Source organism: Labrus mixtus, chromosome 22, assembly GCF_963584025.1.
Source record: "Labrus mixtus chromosome 22, fLabMix1.1, whole genome shotgun sequence".
Classification (NCBI taxonomy): Eukaryota; Metazoa; Chordata; class Actinopteri; order Labriformes; family Labridae; genus Labrus; species Labrus mixtus.
Window position 1 is genome coordinate 7873336 of NC_083633.1, and position 23938 is coordinate 7897273.

The 23938-nt window shown below is 45.6% G+C and overlaps 2 protein-coding genes across 2 annotated transcripts in view; one reads left to right on the forward strand and one right to left on the reverse strand.

The window, feature by feature from the left end:
* Positions 1-23938, forward strand: part of mpped1 (metallophosphoesterase domain containing 1) — a 149815-nt gene that overhangs the window by 73962 nt on the left and 51915 nt on the right. The gene's annotated exons all lie outside the window — the stretch shown is intronic.
* efcab6 (EF-hand calcium binding domain 6) overlaps positions 332-23938 on the reverse strand; it is a 35374-nt gene continuing 11767 nt past the window's right edge. Inside the window, exons 4-29 of the mRNA XM_061030401.1 lie at positions 19562-19696; positions 19379-19515; positions 17950-18062; positions 17120-17232; positions 16594-16742; positions 14604-14694; positions 12564-12881; positions 12383-12466; positions 12050-12204; positions 11574-11593; positions 10829-10980; positions 10418-10532; positions 9513-9643; positions 8916-9145; positions 8762-8825; positions 8555-8673; positions 7417-7584; positions 6453-6663; positions 6174-6368; positions 5322-5565; positions 5181-5233; positions 4722-4982; positions 3994-4183; positions 3724-3908; positions 979-1128; positions 332-528 (exon numbers count right to left, since the gene is read on the reverse strand). Coding sequence (XP_060886384.1) covers positions 406-528; positions 979-1128; positions 3724-3908; positions 3994-4183; positions 4722-4982; positions 5181-5233; positions 5322-5565; positions 6174-6368; positions 6453-6663; positions 7417-7584; positions 8555-8673; positions 8762-8825; positions 8916-9145; positions 9513-9643; positions 10418-10532; positions 10829-10980; positions 11574-11593; positions 12050-12204; positions 12383-12466; positions 12564-12881; positions 14604-14694; positions 16594-16742; positions 17120-17232; positions 17950-18062; positions 19379-19515; positions 19562-19696 — 3906 coding nt within the window. The 3' untranslated portion in view covers positions 332-405. The remainder of the gene's footprint in view (positions 529-978; positions 1129-3723; positions 3909-3993; positions 4184-4721; positions 4983-5180; positions 5234-5321; positions 5566-6173; positions 6369-6452; positions 6664-7416; positions 7585-8554; positions 8674-8761; positions 8826-8915; positions 9146-9512; positions 9644-10417; positions 10533-10828; positions 10981-11573; positions 11594-12049; positions 12205-12382; positions 12467-12563; positions 12882-14603; positions 14695-16593; positions 16743-17119; positions 17233-17949; positions 18063-19378; positions 19516-19561; positions 19697-23938) is intronic.

The window sequence follows — 23938 nt, forward strand, 5'->3', positions numbered from 1 at the left end:
GTCTTGTACCCACTATCCTCCTCGTTCCGTCGCTCTGATCGGTAACGGTATCTCAAATATAAAACAGCGGCTGTTGTCAACAGACTGTTGTGACAAAGCCTGGACACTCCTGAGCGCACAGCCAGCGCTTTTCTGCAATGTGAAAAAAACACTCGGTGGACACGGGGCCTGACAAACTTAAACTGGACATGTGAAGTCATTTCGAGGAGTTGGGTATACAGAGAGGAAAGTCATTTTTCAGGGAATTTGTATTCAATTCAGAGAAGCCACTTTCAGGTGCTTCACATTAAGGGTTAAGGTTAACTCACAAACTCACACTGAATCTTGGACCTGGACGTGCCTCAAATGCCTCTTTCTTCTCATTCAGTTTATCCTGAACTCTTGCTGCGGGTATCTGATCCGGTGTCAGTGCAGAAACGTCCAGAGGAAGTTGCCGTAGCGGATCTTTCCTGTGGTGTCGGCGTCAAAAAAAGAGCTCAGGTGGAAGAACTCGTCCTCCGACAGATTCACGCTGAAGTGGCGCAGCACCTGCAGGGAGACAGGGTGTGTGTGCATGTATGAGTGTGTGTCCACGTGTGTTAGGTGGAGGTTTAAGAGATGTCACCGCTAACCAGGCTGCTAATTGTTTCCATCGATTGACTCGCTGAGCGCCGTCGTCGGTTAATCGTACAGCTGGAACAACAGAGCAGGAGTGTCAGCTGCTGCTCTCCTGGGTTAACATGTCAGCGTGGGCTTGTCTCAACCTTCAGCCTAATTGAACAATTAAAATTACTGATTGGCTGTCAGGTGAGCGTGTGTGTGTGTGTGTGTCTGCAGCTTTGTGAGCTTCAGCTTCCTTCAGACACTTTGATAAAAGAGACACGAACGTTTGCATCCACAATTCACAGAGAAGCCGTTTATCTCTTCGTGTTTGACGTCCCTCGGGTGCAGCCGCCCAGGTGGAGCTCTGCATGGAGTCGTCGTTGCATCTGAACTCACCTTCCTGAAGTCCTGCACGGAGACGCTTCCTGTGCGGGCGCGGTCGGACGCCAGGAAGCAGCGCCTGATGGAGGTCCAAGAGGAGCGGACCACGTCGTAGATCCTCAGCATGACGTCGACGCAGGCTCTGCTCAGAACACCCCGGCTCGTCTGAAACCAATCCGAGGATCCCGTCGAATGAGGCCGAGAGACGAGGAACATGTGAGCATCGAAGGAGAACAAAACAAATAGATAAGATTAAATCTTCAACCTAACCGTAATTTCACCAGGTTTTTTTTTCTCTTTGAGATCAGAAATCTCTTTAACACATCACATAGATTCATCTCTCACATTTACATTTCTAAAAAATTATTCTTACATTTATCCCACACCGTGGAAAGTTTTCCTGTCCGATGAAGAGGGCGTCTCAAGAGGTAAGACATGACTTAAAAAGGCCGAGCCAAGATGGAGGATGAGCAACAGAGTCCAGCGCCATCAATGGTTCTTGTAATTGGATGTAATCTCACAAACACAATGAAGCTGTTTCAACAAGTGAACGAAGATGGAAAACGTACCGGTCCAATGAGTTGTTTTTTTGGTTGGAGAGGCAGAGTGCGAAAAACCACAAAAGTGTGTAAAAGCCGGTTCTGCATTCAGAACTGTTTGCAGTTGAACAATCTGTTGTTGTTTTCGATCAAACAAATGCTGAAGTTGTGCACGAGTGTGAGCAGAAGTGGGTGTTACGCAGTAAGTGACAGTGTCATCGGCGTAGAAAAGAAAGCAGACTTTGGAAAATTCTGTCCAAGAGAATTTGGGTCACTAGAAGATGATGGATCTGAAAGCTGTCACGTTATCAATAAAACTTCGACAGCTGAGCCTCCGAACAAAGTGCTTTTTGTATTCCGATGAGGAGGTTTTGTCTTTAAACTCGTCCACAGACACCATCGAGTCCGATTCCATGCAGGGGGTCTCTACAAAATGTACGCAGATGGTGGGTTCGGTCGAGACAATGCAGGTCTTTGTGAATCCAAAAGTTGCTTTGGAAGGTTGCAGCTCGTGGGTTGCCAGATTAGGCCCTCACCCACTCGCTCCTCTGAAGCTTGGGGCTCGGCTTAGTCACTCAGCGGGGGGTTCTTTTACTGTGTGCCCACCCGTGTGTCATTGTTCAAAAGCTTCATATACACCTTCACATGCCAAAAAGAAAAAGCACCGCAAAGCACCAAACTCGCCCATTTTTGCTTGTCATGGGAGGCGACAGTCGAGAGCCTGAGGGTGGGAGGTCCCCGCTGAGTTTACACAGTCTGGCAACCCGCCTTCGCCCATCACCTCCTCCTCATATTCCAGAGACACCAGCTCTCCAATTTACTGTAACCCACTTTTAAACTTACAGCCAATAACACTACAATGGATCAAACCTTAAAGAGAGGGACTCGTTTGAGACGTGCTAATCTGCAGCTCAGCATGAGAACGTGGAGCTGAAAGTACAAACCCTGAGTCCAAAATGTATGCTTAACTCCAACTGTGATGACTGTCTGCACACAAAAGGATTTAATTAAAGTGTATTTTCAAATGTCTACATGCATCCTACGTCCATTGGTTTTCTCAGTCCTGGACAGCGTTGCACCAGATATAGACAACGTGTAACAAGTCAATAAAAGCTGCTCTGCAGAGAAAAGGAGACCCATGTGACCTTACAGGAGGCTTCTTGAGTAACCTCTCAGGAAGTGTTGTAGTACTCGAAATTGGTCTTGGTGTCTAGACCGGTCTTCAGACCACTTTCTGAAGATCTCGGTCTCGTCTCGGCATACAAATAATTTTGTCTCGGTCTCAGACTGGGCGGACTCCAGAATTTAAATCAGGACAGGTCAAGACCACCACTGAGAGGATATTTTTCCTCGTCATTCAACCCTTTCTCAAATAACTTCAATTCATTTGTAGTTTGATATTAATCCCCGGATACGGCCCCAACCTTCCCGGGGGTTACGGTCTAAGTGAGTGACACGCCCCCTGCACACAAGGCACACATGATTTTTGGTGATATTTATGGTCTCGGTCCCGATCCCGATCCCAAATGTCTTGGTCTTCTCTCGGTCTCGGAGCACTCTGGTCTCAGGTATGTCTTGGTCTCGGTTTGTGTGGTCTTGACTTTAACATGACTCTCAGGCGCTGTTTATACCTGCTGTTTAAAAGTGTCCTGAACTGTCCAATCACAAGCGGACAGCTTCAAAGTGAATGAAGGCCTCATTCTCATTTGCGGGAACAGTCACTGTTAAAGAAGAATCTTCGTCCTCTTCCTCCTTCTACATCATCTGCCCCGAGTAATATTCAGCTGATGATGATCCAAGAAAGTTTTAGTCTCAAGTTGACACTTCGGTTTGTTGTTGGCCGCCCACCTCTCCCTCTCCCTCTCTCTCTCTCTCTCCCTTATCAAGTCTGGATCACAATTTTTATTTTAATAAATTGTGTGAGAAGATTAGACCCCCCCCCCCTCCCCCATTGTGCATGTGAACACCAGGTGTAACTAGCTCAGAAGGTTTTAAATCTTTACTCTGGGACTCTCCCATCTCGAGGTCTAAATCAAAGAGCAAACATGTTCTCCATAAGTAACATAATACACTCTTTACTCTATATGTGTATGTCAGCTAATCCGTCTTTTCAAACATCCTCGATTGTTTGGAGACACACTAACAGATTGCAGCAGTTTACTGCAGGATAAGATCATTTATTGTTGAACAAAAACAAATAATGTATCCCTCCTTTGTTTACCTGTGTAGGTAGAGGGAGTTTACGCCGCTGAAAAGCCGTCATAGTCTCCGCTGGCTTCAGGTTGAGGAGGAAGTGACGCAGGAAGTCGTGATATGAAACGCAGCCTTTAGTCATGACGTCGAGCTTCACAGCCAGGAGCTCAAACTGCGTCTGAGTGACAGTGATGCTGAGCGACTGGAGGATCTCTGAAACACAGTCAGTCGTTAGTGTGAGCGTTAACCATCCTTCAGGTAGAAGTTCTACCTCTGTGTCTGAGGTGTTTCATCTCACTCAGGAAGCAGGAGGTGCTGATGAGTCCCTCGTTCTGAGGATCCTCCTCTCTGCAGCTCCTCTGGATCTCCTTCCAGCAGCGCTGCACCGCCGCACGGAGCCGCCGCTCCACGCCGCCCGCTGGGCTCCCTGTCCCCGGCCTCCACGCTGAGGCAGGACGCCTGGAGGAGAACTGGGGGGCAGACTGGGGGGGGGGGGTGGATCAGGAGAGGAGCTGCAAAATTACACTGAATAAAAGTGTCATCTTTAATTCGAAGGGGTTTTGCACATCATGTTTTTGTAGCTGCAGCTGTGATGATTGTTATCACACAAAAAATAATATCACAATATCACACTTTAAAAAGAGAGAGGGAGCGGGGCTTGAAGACACCTGCACTTGCACTCCTGAAAAAAGCGACGCAGAAGTGGCAGACAAAGCGACAGAGTCAGCTATTTGCAGGTGTGAAAGCCCTATGAGTTAGAGCAGCTGTAATGTGTGCTCATTATAAAAGGACTCACAGTTTTAATAAATATGTTGACCAGAGAACTTAATTCGGTTTGCTCAGATTAAACTCTCCTTTTCTTTTTGATAAATAGAATTCCTGACTACATTATTCTTCTGCTCATAATGACCCGTTCAATTCTCTGTTTTTCAGACTTCCTAAAGTAAAACCTGAGCTGGTCTTGGTTTGTGAAGCAGCTGGTGTCATCATGCATCACAGATCAAACTGCAGCATTCAGTTAAAAAAAAAAAACTGCACCGATGTTACCACACAGCTGTGCATCCAAAGACTGCGATCTGTCTTTTTGTGCTTCTGTACCTGAGTGCGCTGCAGAACGGCCCCTGCAGAGAGCGACCCTCTGGGCTCAGGGGAGGCCGATGGGACACGGGGGACGTTTGAACCTCTTCCTTCTGGGTGGAGCGTCATGCTGTGAGTACCAAAACGCTTCTGAAACTCCCTGTGCTGCAGCTTCTTCTCCCCATTCAGAGGCATTTCACTCCACACAGGCTGCAGATGAACAGCAAGAATGACACATCAAACAACCGCCCACGTAGACAGTTAAACTCGGCACGTTCATCGGCTTTACAGATGAGTTACTTTCTCACGCAGTCAATAATTATCAGCAGTGATAAATTAGATTTTGATTGGAATAATTAAAGAAAACATTTCCAACCAAGAAGAATTGAAACTGGCAAATGTACCAACATTTCCTCTCCTCATTTGCAAGCATGAACCGATGCCAGTTTGTGTTGTTTCAGCTTGAAAGCACAGAGAGAGAGCTGCTGGAAGCCTGCTCGTTTGCTTTGAATTCTCTGATTTATAGTGTTCTGCGGAATATCAGCAGACGTAAACACAAATTTTCTGGCTTCACCTGATCGTCTGTGAGTCTCCGGCTGCGTCGATCACAAATCTGTCTGAGCTGCTCTTTGGAGACGGGGCCGCTCTGGGAAGAGTCCAGGTCCAGGTTGATTTCACGCAGCTGATCTGAGACGACCTCCTGGGTCTGCGTCAGGCGGTCTGTGATGTCGGGGGTCTTAGCGTGAAAAGGGGGCTTGGTTCTTGTCCTACTGGAGCAACTCTCTGTTGAAATCTACAGAATGATGGAGGGAAACAGTTTAAAACACTAAAAGCATGCTCTGCAGTATGTAGAGGATTCAAGCCGACACATGACACAGAAGTTCACACATGCTGTTTATGAGTCAGAAACAAAAATGAAGGACATCACTCATGTTCGTTTGGGTTTAATCCTGGAGTAAGGATGAAGCGGGCTCAGCTTAACATGTTTGCAAAGAAACTCTGGCTGTTACGTCACAGAGCGCTGCATTAGGAAGCGTGAGCTGCTGCTGAAAGCTGCCGTACTGTCCCTCTGTAAATTATACTTGGATACATTAGCTCGTCTGTAAACACATTCTCTTCCTCAGGTTGGTCGGATGGGGGTGGAGGTGGAGTAGCGGAGCGAACTCCCATGATTCCCCGGCAGCCTCGACGTCATCCTTTGTTTTGATTGATAGCCCCCTGGTGGAGGAGTTTACATACTGTGTCCACAAGAGCGTGCCGTGTCGTTCCCCACTCTCTCTCTCTCTCTCTCTCTCTGGTTTCTGACTCTATCCACTGTCCTATCTCTAAAAGTAAAATAAACCTTAAAAAACAAAAACACTTCCTACAACCAGAGGTGTCTTTGTAAACGTTGTCTCTTACTGGTGGGCTCTTGGATTGAAACTTGTTGAGGAAGTCCTTCCAGTTAACCGTGCAGCTCTCGCGGTCCAGCTCCAGCGTGGTCAGGATGTGTCTGAACTGTTTGTCAGACAGTCGAGCGCAGAAACTCTCCAGAACCTGACGGAACTCCAGAGCTGGGAGCGTCCCCGTCCGGCCCCGATCGAAGGCCGAGAACGCCTGACGGACAGAACAAAAACAGAGGTTTCAGCTGAGAAAAGAAACTGAAAGCCAAACCAAACTTCTTTTTTTTTCTATATTCACCTTAAACAGATTAAGAGCTGAGGCTGTGACGAGATCTCGCATCCGAACCAGAGCGGCGCCCGGACTGAGGTCGTCCAAACACTCAATCTGACGCAGAGCATCAGGTGAGGAAGGAGTACGCTCACACTTCTTCTCTGATTTGTTTTCAAACGCAGACAGGAAGTCGGTGTAAGAAAGCCTCTCACAGTCGCCATCCGTGGAAACGTTGAGCCTGCAGAGAGAGAAGGTGGTGCACACAGACGATAATTCACCCTCAATAATAATAATAACTAAAAAACAAACATGAGGGGATGAACTTTCAGAAACACTTCCTCTATACCATCATGTCTCTGTATTACATTACTGCTGAATCATTCCCATGCATTCAACAAAACTGTTTTAATAACGGCTCCATTATGATCACAGCGGGAGCGAAATGTTCCGTCTCTGAGCGGCACAGTTTGCTTTTTATCAAACCTCCTGATGTGAGAAGCTCATTCAGGAGAGTCAAACAACAACATGTGTAATATTCAAACGTACATATCACACAATGTGCAGGGTCTTTAGTACAGGTTGTTCAGAAAACCAAAATCAATAACATCTATATAGATTCATTTACATAATGAGCCAATTACTGAACTCTGACATTATTTGTTGTATCTTTTGTGTCTTTATTGATGCATGTATTTTGGTAGTGAAGAAACTAAGAACATTCTTTCTCCAGCTATTTAAAGGCAGGGTTGGTAATTTTCGAAAACTAGCATGATTTTGAAGGCAGCATTCCCTCAGTGCTCCGTCTGAACCCGGTTTGCCCGCCTGTAGGACTATAGCCTCTGCACATAGGGCGTAACCTAACCGCTAGGCCATCAGCGCCCCAACATACCCCATTTCTCCAAATCAATCCCTGAGATCTCTCTAGAAGGGACAACCTGTAAAATCAAAACATGTGATTTAAGAGACTGCACACACGAGTCTCTTCACTTACTCTATATGTTTCAAAGAGGAGTCATCAGAGGTCACTGGTGTCTTGTGGTCGCTTTGGGCTTTAGCTTTGTTCAGATTCTGACCAGTCCTGAGTTCCCGTTTATGATGAAAGCCGAGCTTTTCCAGGAAGTCACAAACGGCGACACGGCCCCGCTGCTCTGGGTCATACCTGATGAAACAAAGTTTAGAAATCAGTGACTGCTACAGACAAACCCTCAGCATCTTTACTTCTAATCTTTTTAATATATGATGCTGCTCGACTCAACTGGAACAGTTCTCATGAAAGCTCAGCACAAACTAAAGCTTTTCAGGTTTTCCATTGGTCTGTCTCTTAAATGTGAAATCCTGGAATATTTTGGGGAGATGTGCACCAGTTAAACATAAAAATCTCGAAGAAATCCATATAAATTGGTCAGTTGCTGGTGGTTTAAAGTCAATGGTCACACTGAGCTCTCTATAAAACAAACAAAAAAGGACCAAAACTCAACAATTCATGTGGCAATTTGGAAACCTGACCCAGACATCCTGCTACTCAGTGACGTTTTCTAGTCCTCCTGGGGGATCCGAGGCGTTCCCAGGCTGGATGGGATGTATCCCTGCAGGGGATTACCTGGGATCTCCTCCAAAGGGAGGCGACCAGGAGGCATCCCTAATCAGATGCCCAAACCACCTCAACTGGCTCCTATCGATGTGAAGGAGTAGCAGCTCTACTCCGAGCTCCTCCCCCTAACTCTAAGTCTCTCTGAGCCCAGCCACCCTTTATGAGGAAACTTATTAGAGCTCATTGTATCTGTGGTGGAATTCTTTTGGTTTCTACTCAAAGCTCATGACCATGAGGGGTGGAGGTTGGAAAGTTGATTGACTGGTAAATGGAAAGCTTCAAAATACTGCTGAAGCTGCATAAATATATCCAACTCACGCTCCATTTTACCCTCGTTAGGAAAGAGCTCATTCATTGGTTAAAGATCGGAGATATAGGTGACTTTGTATGCATACCATGGAGGTCCCATACTCATCTATGTGATATCAACGACCAGAGGAAATGTTCTTAAATGTCCATGTCATTAAGTTTATCAGGTCTAGATGAGAATCATCTTATGTCGAAAGTGAATTCGTTGGAAATGTTTTCTTTACTGTACCTCAACCAAAGACGGTCAAACTCCTCAGATGTGAGGGGAAGAGAATAAGTGAAGAGGAGTCTCCTCAGGCTGTCTTTATGGATCCAGCACTGACCGTCTGAGTCCGACTGACACAGAACCTGATCGTAAAACAGAGAGGAATCTTTATCAATCTTAACATGATGCAGAGTTCATCTCTTATCTGTGCGTCCTGTCAGGTTTTCTGACCTTGGACATGTCTGTCCACCTGTGTCGAGCTTCAGAAGACAGGAGTTCATGGAGCTGCTGCTGTCTGTCAGGAGAGACACAAACAGTAAAAAAAAAACAAAGAAATTTCCTCTAAGTTAGTGAACATCTGTAATAACGACCGTATCAGACTCACACTCTCGCTGATCGTGTCTCCTGTTTCCGCTTGCCGTTATTTTCCACAACATCCACAAACTCTTTGTAGTTGAGGTTTCCTCCGGGATGCAGGCCGATCAGATCCAGCAGCCGCTCGTACTCGTCCTCCCTGCAGAAAAACCCCAGACTGTCGTACAGCTTTTTAAAGTCGTGGCAGTCGACCACGCCTCTACGCCTCCTGTCCATCAGACGGAACGCTGCCAGGTTATCCTGATGGAAAGAGAATGATCAGAACAGAGATATCTTTTTGTTTAGTCGTTTATCATTGCTGATCAACATGGAGACATGCTGAGCTGAGGTGTAGTTTTCTACCCAGAAGCCACCACACACACCTGATGCAGACATCCTTAACTTTGTAGCTCTATTTAAATCATCATTTCCTTCTGAAGGATGCATTTCTGTGTTTGATTAATTAACTCCTTGCTCTTGCTTGGTTATTATTTGTGCACTTTGACAACATTTTTGATTTATTTTTTATTTGTCAGACTTGACTCTGACCGGCAGCCAAATCAAATCATAGGTAAATTAGTTAATAATTCAGCTCTGAAATGCTTCCTGTGAACATCCTCCTCCTCACCCCGTGCATGGTCTTGATCCTGGTCTTCATGGCAGCCAGGCACCGCTGGGCCGTAGTGAGCAGGAGGTCGACCTCGTCCTCCTCAACGCCCTGACCCTCGGCGCTCCGCCGCCCGCGTCTGACTGTGGCCCCTGCAGGGAAACAAACGTTACAAATCAAGACTTTTGATGTTTGGCCTTTTAATTACTCCCATAATTAACCTGTGCTCCTCGGTTCCCACTTCGCTGTGAGGGAATTAAACCCAACAAATTGGAGTTTTTGTTCTGTTTTGTGATTGTTTTTTTTGGCATGTTTTTGCCCTTCGTGTCTGACAAGCACACTGGGCATTTAACTGCCTGACCTGATTTACATTTAATTAGGAGCACACTTGTGTTCAGACTCATTTTGTATGCCTTGCAAACAGGACTAACTTTACGTCCCGGCTTTGTTTAATGAATCTTTTTTTTTTTAGCTTTGTGTTTCTTTTTATTTTCTTGTAGAGGAGACAAATTAGAGCGATGCCCTGCTGCTCTGTTTTCTGCTTCCAAAGCACATAATTAGCCCAAACAAGCAGAAACGAGTGTGACTCTGAATGTGTGTGAGTCTCCGCTCAGCTAATGAGAGACGAAGACGCTCGCTCTGACACTATTTATAATCCGGGAGGATTTCTCCTATGGCTCCCGTGCTAAAGAGAGACATTTTACAGGAAGTGGGGGGGAGGGGGGGTTTATGTTTGATCGCCGTGGGTGGGGTACACGAGTTTGGATGCAGAGCAGATAGGAGTGGAGGAGGGACGGCCGCCTCTGTGGGAGTAGGAAGGGATTTAAAAAATCTGCGTTTAAGCATTTAGAGGCCCGTCACGCAGAACTGATGGGATTGAAGACGCTGCTGGTCAGATTGTTCCGGCTGCCATTCTTCTGTCTCACCCTCGTATTTCCGCAGGAATGACGAGCTCTCGATCCGTCCGCCTCTGAAGCCCAGCTGGTCCGTGAACTTGTTGAAATCTTTATCCTCCAATATGACGGAGATGTCCTCTAAAATCTGAGGGCGAGAACCAGAGAACAATCGAGGTTTCAAACTCTTCTTTACTGCACCGTGCTGCTCTTCAGGCTGGGTTGCATTGACTTTCTGTTTCATATTACAAAACATAATCATCCTGCATCATTCAGTGACCACAGATACAAGATTTAGGAAGCATCAATTACAAAAAATATGGTTGTCATGATACCAGAATTGTAATCTCTGAGATGATACTGGTAAAAATCAAACAATATGATACCTGTTTTGATAGTTCTAGGCGCCCAGAATTGGAAAATGCACCACACGCAGACACTCACCTTCCTCATGTCTCTCTTCGATAGCGTCCCATCTGAGCTGTGGCAGACGGTCTGGATTCTGTCGGTCAGTCTGCCCTCCCGTTGCTCTAATCTCATCTTCTGAAAAACTGCATCCAGTGAAGCACACGGCCTGTGGAGCAGATTGTTGAAAGCTCAGTTACTGTGAATAAACGACGATGTGGCAGGGTCTGCAGTCAGAAGCTGTAGAGTTCAAAGAAGTCCGAGTCGAGAGTCCAAGACGGCAACTCATGTTGATGTCAAACGTGAGACAAATGAGCATCAATTTGTCTCCATATGTGAAAAGTTTTCCTTCAGTAAGATAAATCAGAGTATCTGATGATCTATCAACAATGTGCTGCCAAACATTTAAGAACCCAAAATGGGTCTGAAACCGCTTCCACAGAGCCGGTGGAAGACGGTGATTAATAACAAGCTGCAGAAAGTATCTTTCTCATCGTCGTTGGCAAAAATTCTCTATGAGTGATACAAATGACTGTTCAAATGTAGGCTAAGCTCGTGACACCTCCGAATTCCGGTCCCCATTTTCCCTGGAGGTGGTAAAAACATGAAAGGTCGCATTCAGACGGACACAATATTGCCAAACACGTAATATTATTTCAGTCATTCTTTGTAAGAAGCGCTAGAAGCAGAACACGGGTAATCTATTGAACTACGTTTTTGTATTTTCACAATAATGGATAAGATATGCAATTCTTAATTTTTTTGGTTTTGGAAGGAATCTTGCCTCTCAGTGTCTCACGACCCCTAAGAGGGTCCCAACCCCTACTTAGGGAACCACTGAGCTAGGCTAATTTTCTCCTTGCTCGAGCTCTGCTTCAAAAGCATGAACACAGGAGTGATGTTAAGCTTCTCATGTGACTCGTCACCAAAGTGAATGAGCACATTTTGCAGACTCTTCCCTCGGGGTCTAGAAAAATCTTGCTCTGTGAGATGTTTATTTCCAGACTGTTCTCCTCTCGGTCTCTTGACACTGATGTTGAACAGTTTAGTGTCATCATTTTATCTTCAGGCCATTTCTTATGTTTGCAGCCATATTCTGAGACTAAAAACGAAACCTCTACCATCTCTTTTCCCTTTGTGAGCTTCTGATAACTGCACTGCTCGTGTGCGTGTGTGTCTGTGTGTGTGTGTGTGTGTGTGTGTGTGTGTGTGTGTGTGTGTGTGTGTGTGTGTGTGTGTGTGTGTGAGTGTGTTTCTCACTTGTTGAGCTGTGTGTCTGAGATGTTCATGCCAGAGCAGCTTAACGCCGTCTTCAGATCTTCCTGTGTGACGTTTCCAGAGCGCTGAGGGTCAAACAGCCTCAGAGCCTCGAGCACTGCACCGAGCTGCACGCACAGCTTCTCCTGCAGCAGATCCTCCATTTAAAACACACACACACACACACACACACACACACGCAGAAACCAAACTGCATTAATAATTAACCTCTCCTTTTTCTTTTGATCTGATCCTCTGTGTTGTCTCTGTTTGATCAGCTGCTGTATGCTTTGTGTGATAAAGGTGATATTTGATCACAATACGTCGTGTTCTCACTGTTCTCTGTGAAGCAGACGCCACACACACTTCATCATCGCTCCGTGTGGTCTCTGGTTTCTCAGCCGAGGATTTCTGCTCCACCTGTGGGAAAAAAAGAATCAACAAAAAAAAGAAGTAATGAATGACCTAACATCCGATTTTAACACACAAATATTTGATAATAGTCTTAAAAGCCTACATCAGTTTCTTTAGTCTCCTTTGGGACTTCCTTGGTCTCTGCAGTGTTGGGATTGGCGGGCGGTGTAGCTGTGTTGTCTGTTGGAGCAGGTGCGGCGTCGGTCGGCTCGAGTCTCTCCAGGTCGGCGAGCTGGATGATCCCGGTGTGTTCAGGGTCGAGCACGTTGAGCAGCTCTGTGATCTGTGAACGTCTGAGGCGAGTTTTGAAGATCTGAGCCTGGCTCTCGACTGGTCTCTCCAGCAAATGCCTCAGGTCTGCTCGAGTGACCCGAGCGGCCTCCTTCTGCACAGAAAATAATGAATTTGATTTAGATTTGAGCTAGCAGTGGTTGCAGCTGTTTCAGTCGAGTCTGTTGCATTTACAAAGTTTTAAAGACACATTTCATTGAAGGCTCCAGTTGGCTTCAAATGGGTGGAAGTGGGTCGAAAACATGTTTTTCTTCCACATTACAATGCATTCAAAATGTCCTTCTCAAAGCAGCGCTTTTACACCGCAGGTCACACCTACACATTCACACACTGATGGTAGAGGCTGCTGGGTAAAGTAACCATCAGAAGTAACTCATCAATTCATACATATTCATACACCGCTGACAAAGCAGTGGGAGCAACTTGGGGTTAAATGTCTTGCCCGAGGACACATCGGAGACGACCAACTCTACCAGCTGAGCCACAGCCGCCCCATTACCTACAGGAGCTGGGGATCGAACCCTCCAGGCTGAGAAACGATGATTCTGCTAACTGAGCCACAGCCGCCCATGCGGTACCCGTACATACAGTGTTTTAGTTCAAATAGGCGACGGGGGTATGGAGGGGTATATACTCTATACAGCCACTCCCGAGTTAACAATTGCGACAGCGAGAGTGGAGCTAACATGATGGAGTCTGTACGACAACTGCCACCGAGAGAGAGAGAGGGAGAGAGGGAGTCATTGGAGACACATTTGGGGATGGGATGATGTGGCCAGGTGTGCCATGGACACATCGCTTACACCAGCTATTCAACCTTTCTGAAATCGAGCTCCCTCCTCGTCAAGGTTATGATACAGTGCACGATTAAATCACGCTCTGTAATGAGAGCACTAATTATGGCCTGGCACCATGTTGCTGTGTGTGTTAGATTGAGCATCATACACAAACAATGTGAATCACAGTAAGTCTGCTGAGCCCCCACCTCACCCCCCCCCCCCCCCCACCCCCTCCTCCTGAGAGTCTAAAAACCAGAGTTGGCTTCGAACCTGCCGCAGTGAAAAAGCTCATTATTGGCTGGCGGTGTGAGGACTCTCTTGTTTGATCTCCCACCGCTGAGTAGATTATTAAAACAGTTGATGGAGGGATTTTTTTCCCCCCTCCCTCCCATGCCATTAAAAGGAGGAGATTCTGGCAGATAGAAACGTGTGATTCATATCTGGGAGAGGCTTCACACACACACACACACACACACACACACACACACACACTTTGTCAAACTTGGAAGCTGTCTGTTGTTCTGTGAGTGGCGGCAGAAACATCAAACATTACGGAGAATTAATGGGAAATTCATCCCCCCTCCGCCCCGCCCCCCCCTTCGACCGAAGTTTAGTGAAACTCCAAAGTTTGACGCAGCTGAAGAAGACTGATTTGAAATTAAAGAGGCAGAACTGGATGCGGAGGCGTGTTGAAGGCGATCGCTGTCAGATGAACATATGGCTAGTGACTGAGTGGCTAACCAGTGGCCATATGCAATCATCTAATCGTGTTTATGGCCATCAAAAAGCTGCACATGATGATTGGCTCATCTGTAAAGCTGTCTGGCATTTTATATTTTAAAGCACATACCTGAGCATGTGCCTTTTTGTCTGCGCGCAATCTGCTGAGATGACTCCCCTGTGTCCTGTCTGATCACATTCAAAATCACTTCTGTCATGTGCTTTAACTACACTCTCCGCAACGCTGCGCAGAGAAGGGAGAGGTTTGAAGGGTGTCTCGTGCACAGCGGGAGATTTTTCTGAATCCATTTTGGTGCTCGTGATTTTCCTTTACTTCTCGTTCTGACGCCTACCTGGTTCATGAGAAGGAAGACCTCTTTGAGTTTGGGGTAAAAATCCTGGAAAGGCAACTCGTCTTCATCGTGGGCAGCCTGCTGTGAGACCCTGAGAGAGGATAGAAAGATGGAAATGTTTCATAAAAGCTGAAAAATGATGCTGTGTACGCCAGTTGTTTACGTGCTTCAATTGTTGTACCAAGTCTGCACCTCGATATTGGAGCTTTTTGTCTTTCAAAGCAGAAATATTTTTGCAATTTTGAAGAGCCTCGAGTCATTTACTGTAAAAGATGAACTGAATATTTCCACACTGAAGACAAAGACATGTTTGTTTTTTTCATTGTAGATATTATGATAATTTACAGACACATTTAAACAGCAAACTGTTAATATGAATGTTTGAAGCCTGAGTGTCGTCACCCGTCTGTTCCTGCAGGGGGTGCTGGAGTCCCATCGATGGCGGTCTCCATGCTGGAAATGCTGTCTCAGCCTAAGTTTCAGTCAACCTAACGACAGGCTGAGAGCTGGAGCTGAGGCGGGTTTTAAACCTCCTGACAAACCGCCTGTCAATCAGGTAAGCTATGCGTCTGACTATGGATAACACGTTTTTTGTTCTTAAACTCAAAACAGATGCGTTATAAAAAAAAATTGGCCCTTCCCCCCGCATACAGCAGGGCTGGGAATTTTTGGGTGTCTCACAATTCGATTTCGATTCTTGGGGTCCCGATTTGATTCAGAATCTATTTTCGATTCAAAATGATTCTGGATTCATTGCTCCATGAATTCAAAGTCTATTTTTGAATGAGTTCATACTCCAGTCGTCTGAGAGACTGGCCGAATTTCTTGTTCCTCCATTTAGCATTCTACAGAGTGAAAGAGCTAGCCTTAGCACTTAGCAGGGAGCGACTGATTAGCCAAAATTTTTGGAAGTGATGAATCTATTTAAAATCTCAGAAAATAAGGATCTCAATTTTTACATAGATCCTTTTTTTTCCCCACCTCTACTGTACAGTGTGTGTCGATCGAGACATGAGCTAATCAGACCTATTTGGTTTTTTGAACCAGGCTGTAAAGATGTTAATCTCTGCTGTAAAAACAGAATATTTTGAATCTGTGTGTATGTGACTCTAGTGGACAATGCAGAAGAACTGCAGGATTTTGCAGCATAACAGAGCTTACACTCAAAGTAGGAGAAGAACTGTACTTCGGTTTTGTCCATTAAAGATAGGGTCAGCTACTTTTTCCTAGAAAATAAGACATGAACTCCTCAAGTAAAGCTGTCCCTTCTGGGCCTCCGTACATGTGTGGTGGTGACCGTGTCTGCAGAGACTCTGTCCTCTGACTGGATTTTACTGTTCTGGTTAACTCGGGCCGTTTCTGGGCAGAGCTGGTGTGTTTCCTCCAGCCAATGACAGCGCGCATGTGAGTTTAGGAGTGGATACAATTCAGAGATTGGATTGAGCGGCAAAGAAGAGAAAATATAATCTTAGTGAGTCTCCATGCTGGAAATGCCGTCTCACCCTAACTTCCAGTCAACCAAGCTTTTTATCCTGTTTCTCATAATACATGTCTTTGGCACTCTTGCAACACTTTTTTTTTTTAACCTCATCAGCCACCGTACTCTTGAAACAAAATCCCCCTGATCTGTTTTAGCTGAATCCACACCTCTGGAGCTTGAGATATAATTTCAAACTGACCGGTTGTTTTGAACATTTGTGTCCTCTTCTTCTTCTTCTTCTTCTTCTTCTTCTTTCACTGAGCTCATGAAGTGGCCCATGAAGTGTTTCCACCTCAGCGGCTCAGTTTCTCTCACTCCATATCTGCAAACACACACACACACACACACACACACACACACGAATCCATACACACGCATGAAAAATGTATCACACAGAATAAATGAGAGCTGGATTTTAAGATTTAAGGAGCTGAGGGCAGGCAGGTGGAGGCCGACTGGGTGGGAAAGAGGGAAGAGAAGTATAAATAAGTAAAGTTTAGATTTCTCTACCGGCTGGTCAGCTTCTTGAAGGAGTGAAGGTTCATGGGAAATATGAAGCTGCTGAGAACGGCCCTGAGGACTTCCTGTGTAACCAGGCCGGAGCGGGTGGTGTCGAAGGCCTGCAGCGCCTGCCACACTGAGGTGGAGTTCACACACATCTGGAGAAAAAAGAAGACGATCACGTTCATATTTCGGGGGTTGACTCCTCTGTCGTTTTTTTCTGCTCCTCAATAATTCCAGGAAGTGAGTCATCCCTGCTTCCCCGTTGCCATGGAGAGCATCCCAAAGCAGCTCAAGCCCCGCCTCCGCAGCCTCTCCCGCAAATTAGCAGTGATTAACACACTAACTCAGAAGCTGATTTTTCTGGGCAAACATTTTAATTAGAAGTGTTCCCTCTGCCGTTTGCATCCTGACGCGCCACTTAGAGCCAATTTAGCCCCCCGTCTTTAAAGAGGATAATGCATGGGAGAGGGCCAGATGGTGACACGCAAACAAGAGGAATAAAACACACAAAGTGATGCAGACGAGGCTTTACCTTGTCGTGGAACAGAGTCTGCAGCTTCCTGTGCGGCAGGACCGACGGATCTCCTGGCGTCTGCTTCTTGTGTTTAACGTGATCGGGGGGAGATTTCCCACGGCTGCACACCTCTGCAAGACAAAATCTGCTCAAACAACTCCTGACGTTTTTAGGATTTACTTCACTAATAAGGCCTCAATAGGTTAAGATTTTGTGCAATCAAATCAGACATTTGAAACCTGAGTGTAAAACCTAATAGAAATGGTGCAGATGTGTTGAAACCAGAGGATCATTTCTGATGAGCACTAACATGTTACAGATGTTTATCCAGGAAAAAAGTTTCCATTTCTTAGATTTACATAATTTCATTGACGGTAAATACGTTTATAAATGGAGAACAATCTTGCACATATCAAACCCAGTATGTGTAGCCTCGGTTGGCATTATTATTGAAGCTGTGTCGCTTAACAAGCTTCAAGTTAACCAGGGAAGTTTTTACTAAATTAGCTGTCAGTGTTTTTGTTGTCTGACTGTATTTTTAGTTTATTGGACCAAGTTATCCTGCAGCAGCCTCTCCTGTGCTTTCACTACCCACGGCTCAAAAGTAGCCAACTGTAAGACGATGCCTTTGCAGTAAAAATCAAACATTAGCCGTTTTAATGATCTGTTTCACATTTATTCAAGCATTTATTTAGCTTAAGCATTGCTGTGCCTGAGTGCATGCTCAAAAACAACTCTGTAGATTTATTCAAGAAAAAGAGTCCTGTGTACATCTCAGTTTGTGTCCCCTGCTGCTCCCTGTCAATCATTCCCTCTTAAGTCCACATTTTAATCCACTGTGTGCGTACCTAGCTTAGTGCAGATGGGAGAAATCTTATGGCTGTCACCGAAGCCCAGCGTCTCCAGGAACACTTCATAAGAAACGGTGGAGCTGTTGCTGGGACTGTAGTGACTCCACAACCTGAAAACAAGCAAACACATGTTTAGGAATAAAGTGGATTCATCTGCGAGGGTGACCTTTAATGTCAGGAATATCCAAAGTTAAAGACGAGACGAGAAAAGAGGCCACGCGTTGTGCTCTGCTTTACCTGCACACACACACACATAAAGACAGAGAGAGTGTGTGTGTGTTCCAGAGAGAGAGAGAGAGAGAGAGAGAGCGTCCTGAGCGCTGAAACCAATTAAAGCCATTGAAAATGAACCTGTCACACACAATCCTCCAGAGCCGCGTCAAAAAAAGTTGAGCGGCGTTTCTGGAGTGGATTTGACTGCAGGGCCCGAAGTTTTAAAAAGTCAATTAGCTCTCTCTCATCCTGACACAAAGGATGACCACGAAGCTGGAGCTGCTGATCTCGTCTTCACTGACAGACGATACACACCACGGGGGAATACAGGAAACAGTCTCATCCTCACTGGTTGGTTAATAATGAATGTGGCTGTGCAACATATAATTATATGCATACAAGTAAAATGAGGATTTTTTTTATCATTGTGCGCTTTTTAAGTCAGTACATAGAACTCAGATGTATTTAATTATTTATATCCGGGGTGGATTCAATCCCCAGGTCCTGCAGCCACGTCTGATGTGACCTTGAGCCAAGTTGCTCCCACTGCTTCTTTGGAGGTGTGTGATGTGTATAAATCAAGCGGCAAACCTCGGTGTTGAAAAAATGAATCCAATGCTGAAGTGTAAAATCCTGCAGTTCCTCGAGTGGCCACCAGAGGCTGGTTGCAGAAGCACAGGAAGTCACATACACACCCATTCTAAAAAGCCTGTTTTTACAGCAGAAATTAACATGTTTACAGACTGGTTCAAAAAAACAAACAGGTCTGATTAGCTCGGGGAGTGACTCATCGGTTTTGATCTTCGGAAGGATAAGAATTATTCACAATAAGGCGCGTAGCTGACCTGATTGACAGTCGGTCGCGGTGTAACGTTTTATCAAATGTGTGCTGACATTTGTCCTTATATCTCTCCTGATTTTGTCTACTCATCACTTTTTATTTGCACAGAGTTTCTAAGTTTGTAGGGCTGGCAAACTGAAACACAGCATTTGGCTTCTGCAGCAAGGCATGACATCAAAGAGGGAAAAATGGCTGCTCCTTGAAAACGGCGAGTTTACCTGCAAGTGTTTTTGGACAGATAAATTTGCTGAGCACCTGAACATGTGTAAAACCCTTCAAGCATGTTTGGGTGTGTGGATTTTGCTCTACCCCTCACCCGATTTGTTGTGTGTTTTGTTTTCAAACTGCGTCTTACATCCATCTAACCCTCACCTCTGAAACTCTTTGTCCGTCAGGCGGACGCAGTAGTTGTCCAGGATGCGGCGGAACTCGTGCTGCTGGATGCGTCCTCCTCGGTTGAAGTCAAACAGGCGAAACACTCTGATCATGTTCTCCAGGTTGCCTCCGATCTGCAGGGTTCACACGACATGATTGACAGAAGCAGAAACAGAACACCTCAGCGCCGCTGGTGAACTCCTGAACCCCGACCGCCTCGTGAGGCTCGGCCTCGCTGCAGCTTTCATCTCTGTGAACACGCTTATTGACACGACGGCCTTGATCTGTGAAAACCCGGGCCTGCTCCGCAAAGTGCTGACAAGTGATGAGGAGGGAGAGACAGGTGAGAGGAAGAGGAGGGAGAGCACTGAGGGGGCGTCGGTCAGTAAAACGCTCTATGAGAGACTCAGGGTCCAACCAGGACGAGACCTAAAGCCGCCAAATGGCCTCTGAAAATCTTAAAATGCAAAATCCAATTCTTCTTTATCTTTATTCCTGGAAAACAAAATCTGTGTTGGTAAAAATAGCTTGCTAAAGTGTGTCATTACCAAATCCACATGACAACTTGACAGCTCATTACGTCGAGGGCTAATGAGAATGTTTGGAGTTTAAAAACGAGGTCATCGACCAAAAAAAAGCTGGAAAACAATTGTTTGAGAAGAGATGTTCTCAACTGGTCTGACCTCAGGACCCACCGCCAACTAGTTAATGAGAAACGACCCAAATTTAAGGTATTTTTTAACCAATCAGATTTATTTGATGAATAATATGAGTGCAGTTTGGACGCCAGGCGGTAAAAAAAGATGACGATTAAACTGAACAAGAACATTTGTTCATAGATTGTCGCACACATTCGCGACCCACTGAAAAACACCCCTCGATCGACTTACGGGTCCCGACCCACCAGTTGAGAAGCACTGTTTTAGATCAACATACGGGTCTGATTATAACCACCGTATCAGCTCGCGTCAGAGCGCGGCTAATACAACATTGTTAATTACATTATTGTTGTTGAATTCTTTTTACGTACCGATGGTCATGCTAGCTTGATGCTAGCTCATCCAGTGTAGCTCGAACTGGAAGAACGTCATGTGACCTGTAGGTTAGTATGTTTCTAACTGCATGCTAACAGTCGGGTGAGTATGCAGCATGTATTGTTTGAGTATAGTAGGCAGTAGGTTAGTGGTTTGGGACTCAGCCTCATCAAAATGATGTTCATGACTCCTTCTTTAAAGGCTGAGCTGCTCAGGCCGTATTTAAAGGTTAACTACGGAGTCATCTGAAACTCTTCAACATTCGTCGCGTAGATCACGTCAACAAAATGATGTTTCTCAAAGTTTTCAGATCCTGTGATTTCCTTGTACATCAGCTACATGTAACAATGGGTATGTACCTGAACAGTCTACAATGTTATATGTTAAACTGTGATCATACAGGTGTAGATACATACATGATTTGATGCCAAAATGCAACGTTTGGTCGCTGTGGAAAGTATGATGGTTGTATCTATGCCACAAGTTGTTTTGAAGAGCTGCACTTATCTTTCCCAGAAACGGCGGCGATGTCCAAAGTTTCATGCTCTTCTGAAGATACCAGAGCCCCAGATTGCTCATAACTGCTCCAAAAGTCTTTGCCTTTGGTGTGAGAGTGTTTGTGTGAACGTGTTTAGAAAAGCTCCTGGTGGGAAGGTTGACACCTTTAAAGGCAGCCTCCGCCACCAGTGGACCAGTGTGTGTGTGTGTGTGTGTGTGTGTGTGTGTGTGTGTGTGTGTGTGTGTGGGTGAATGTGGCATGAAGTGCAAGCGATATGAGCGGTCGAAAGACTTGAAAGGTGCTATAGAAGTGCAATCCGTGTACCGCTGTGGCTGCAAAGTTGCAGATAAAAGTTGTGCGGATCTCTCACATGCTTATACAAGAGTCACAAGTTTGGTATTTGTTGATACTAAGTGAAATGAGCATCGAGAAAATCATCGAATGTGTCAAATCACAGCTCACGTTGAGCTATTTGTTGCTTTGAACGCCCGACCATCCATCTACACCGCCTCCTCGGACTTCTGTGCTGGATGAGAAGATCGCACTTCACGCACAGATCCGTCGGAAAAATGTAAATATTCTATTGTTTGGGAAGAAAACTTCAAAGTACTTTATGTTACAGATTGTACTGGGCTGCATTTAGTTCATGCTAAACTAGCCCTCCTTGGGGTGACGGTAGCCATAGTCCTCCAGACGGGCGGCCTTGGTTTGAGTCCGACCTGTGGCCCCATTCTCGCATGACATTCCTCTCTCTCTCTCTCTCTGATTTCTGACCTGTCCAATGTCTAAAAAGCCCAGGAATAAACCTTTAAAAAAACGAGCCCTCCTTACAAGCAGACCAACACATGAGTCTAACTCAGACCAACACATCAAGCAGGATCAGAGCACTGAGGAGCAACCGAGACAAACGCATTCGATAGATGTGTACTTGGGAACCCCCCCCAGACTTTAGGAAAGCTTGAAAATGAGATCTTGGATCAGGCTGACACTGTCAGAGCTCAGACGCAGTCAGTCAGTCAGAGAGAGAGAGAGAGAGAGAGAGAGAGCGGCCCGAGCCAAGTCGAGCCCGTCCTGCCTTCCAACGTCTGAGCCGTGCACCAGCTCGTCTCTGTAGCTCCGGGGCGACACGCGCTAACCACAGTGGAACAAGAGCAGAGATACTAAATATACCCCCAGTGACTCTTGGGTAATCAGAGTCTTCTGTCGCCCAGAGAAGTCTCCGTCTAATTGCACTCTGATTAGACGAGCTGCCAAGTGTCTCTGTGAGAGGCGTGGAGGGAGCCTCCCTCATGAGCTGCACTGACATTGTCTCTACAAAGACGCAAAATGGAGCAGATGGAGTAAAGACGGGTGAAAATATAGCAGATCCTGACCTCTGAAAAGACTTGTTCCTGCAACACGCCGCACACAGTTTCCTTTTTTAGTTTTTCTTTGAATCACAAGGGGACATTTGGGGTTCAGTACGGCTGCAAAACTTTAAAAAAAAATCTCCACTTTTTGGTAATCTAACAACTTTAGCTAGCGTGCCTTACAAGCATAACAATTAGCCCGGCGTTTACACCACCTTTCATTCTGCCTCAGTCGGGGGGGGAGGAAAGAGGCTCGGCACAGCAGCTCCAATGTTTAAAAAAAGATCAAATGAAAGTGAATTTATTAAAGACAGATAAAAATATGATTCTCTACCCCCCGTCCTCCTCCCTCCCACTCCAACTTAGAGGATTCTGTGCTAATTAGAAATGTGTTAAAATCACAAAGGAGGCAGAGAGGAGATCATACGGTATTAATGAACAGAGACAGAGGGATATCATCCAATCTCCATCTCTATCTCCATCTCATCTCTCCCTCCGCACACACACTCACTCCCCCTCTCCTTTTATCTGCCTTTGTTTCCTCCTCTTCTATATTCCCTCGCAAACTTTGTTTCCCTTTTTTCTCTCCTTCCTCTTTTGTCTTCAGCCCGTACCGCCCTCTGCCTTTTCTTAACTTTAAATTCTTTGATTATTTAGTTTTATCTCCAATCTCTCTCTCTCTCTCGCTCTCTCTCTCTCTCTCTCTCTCTCTCTCTCTCAGCTCCCCCGTCCTTCAGCAATGCCAGCGCTCCATTAGGCAGCTGTGTTCTGGTTGGCGTGGTTGGAGGCCTGGCGCTGTGCCGCGCTCGCACTGTCTCAGCAGCACTCGCCCATCCGTCTGCCCACCCAGCCCCTCGGTCCTTAATTAATGAAAGCTCTGTTGTTTTTGTTTACCGGCCTGTTATATGCTAATCCAGCGTGTCCTATGTTGTGTGTGTGTGTTTGCCTCTCAGCTGATTGTTACAAGATCAACGACCACAACCCAAAGTCACGTCCGATATTCATTACATCATCTTTGTCCCTCTTGTTACCTTTGTACGTTTAATGATGAGAAGCACATCTCCTGGATTTCTCTCTCTCTCTGTCTCTCTCTCTGTCTCTCTCTCTCTCTCTCTCTGTCTCTCTCTCTCTCTCTCTCTCTCTGTCTCTCTCTCTCTCTCTCTCTCAGGTCCTCACAGCTTTGACAATACACATTTCAAAGATTTAACAGCGGCCTCTCCTTCCCAAACAGTGTACCTGTCAGTGCTGATAATCACAACACATTGAAATCATTTTAAAGGGACTATTTCTTCAGTAAAAAGTAGTTCCATTCTCCATTTACATTGAGAATATTTGAGATCGTGTTCGTTGCTGTTAAAAATTTGAAGTCTCATATTTTTGTGTAGAGGGTTGGAAAGTTGATTCAGGCGCCCGGCTTCTAAAAAAATCCAATGTTCAGATTTGGGGGCTATGACAACGCAATGATGGACAAGAAATTCTGTCGGTTGATTTAATCCGACACTGTCTCTTTTGTTTACATGAGATTAGTGTGATGGTATTTTTTTTTCAAGGAGGAGGAAACCGCCGAATTCAAAACTACCTGCCTACATGTGGACTCGGCCTGAGTGTCATGTCCGTGAATGGAACATGTTCACAGACTTTCAATGACCCCATCCATCAGTACCTGGTAACATCA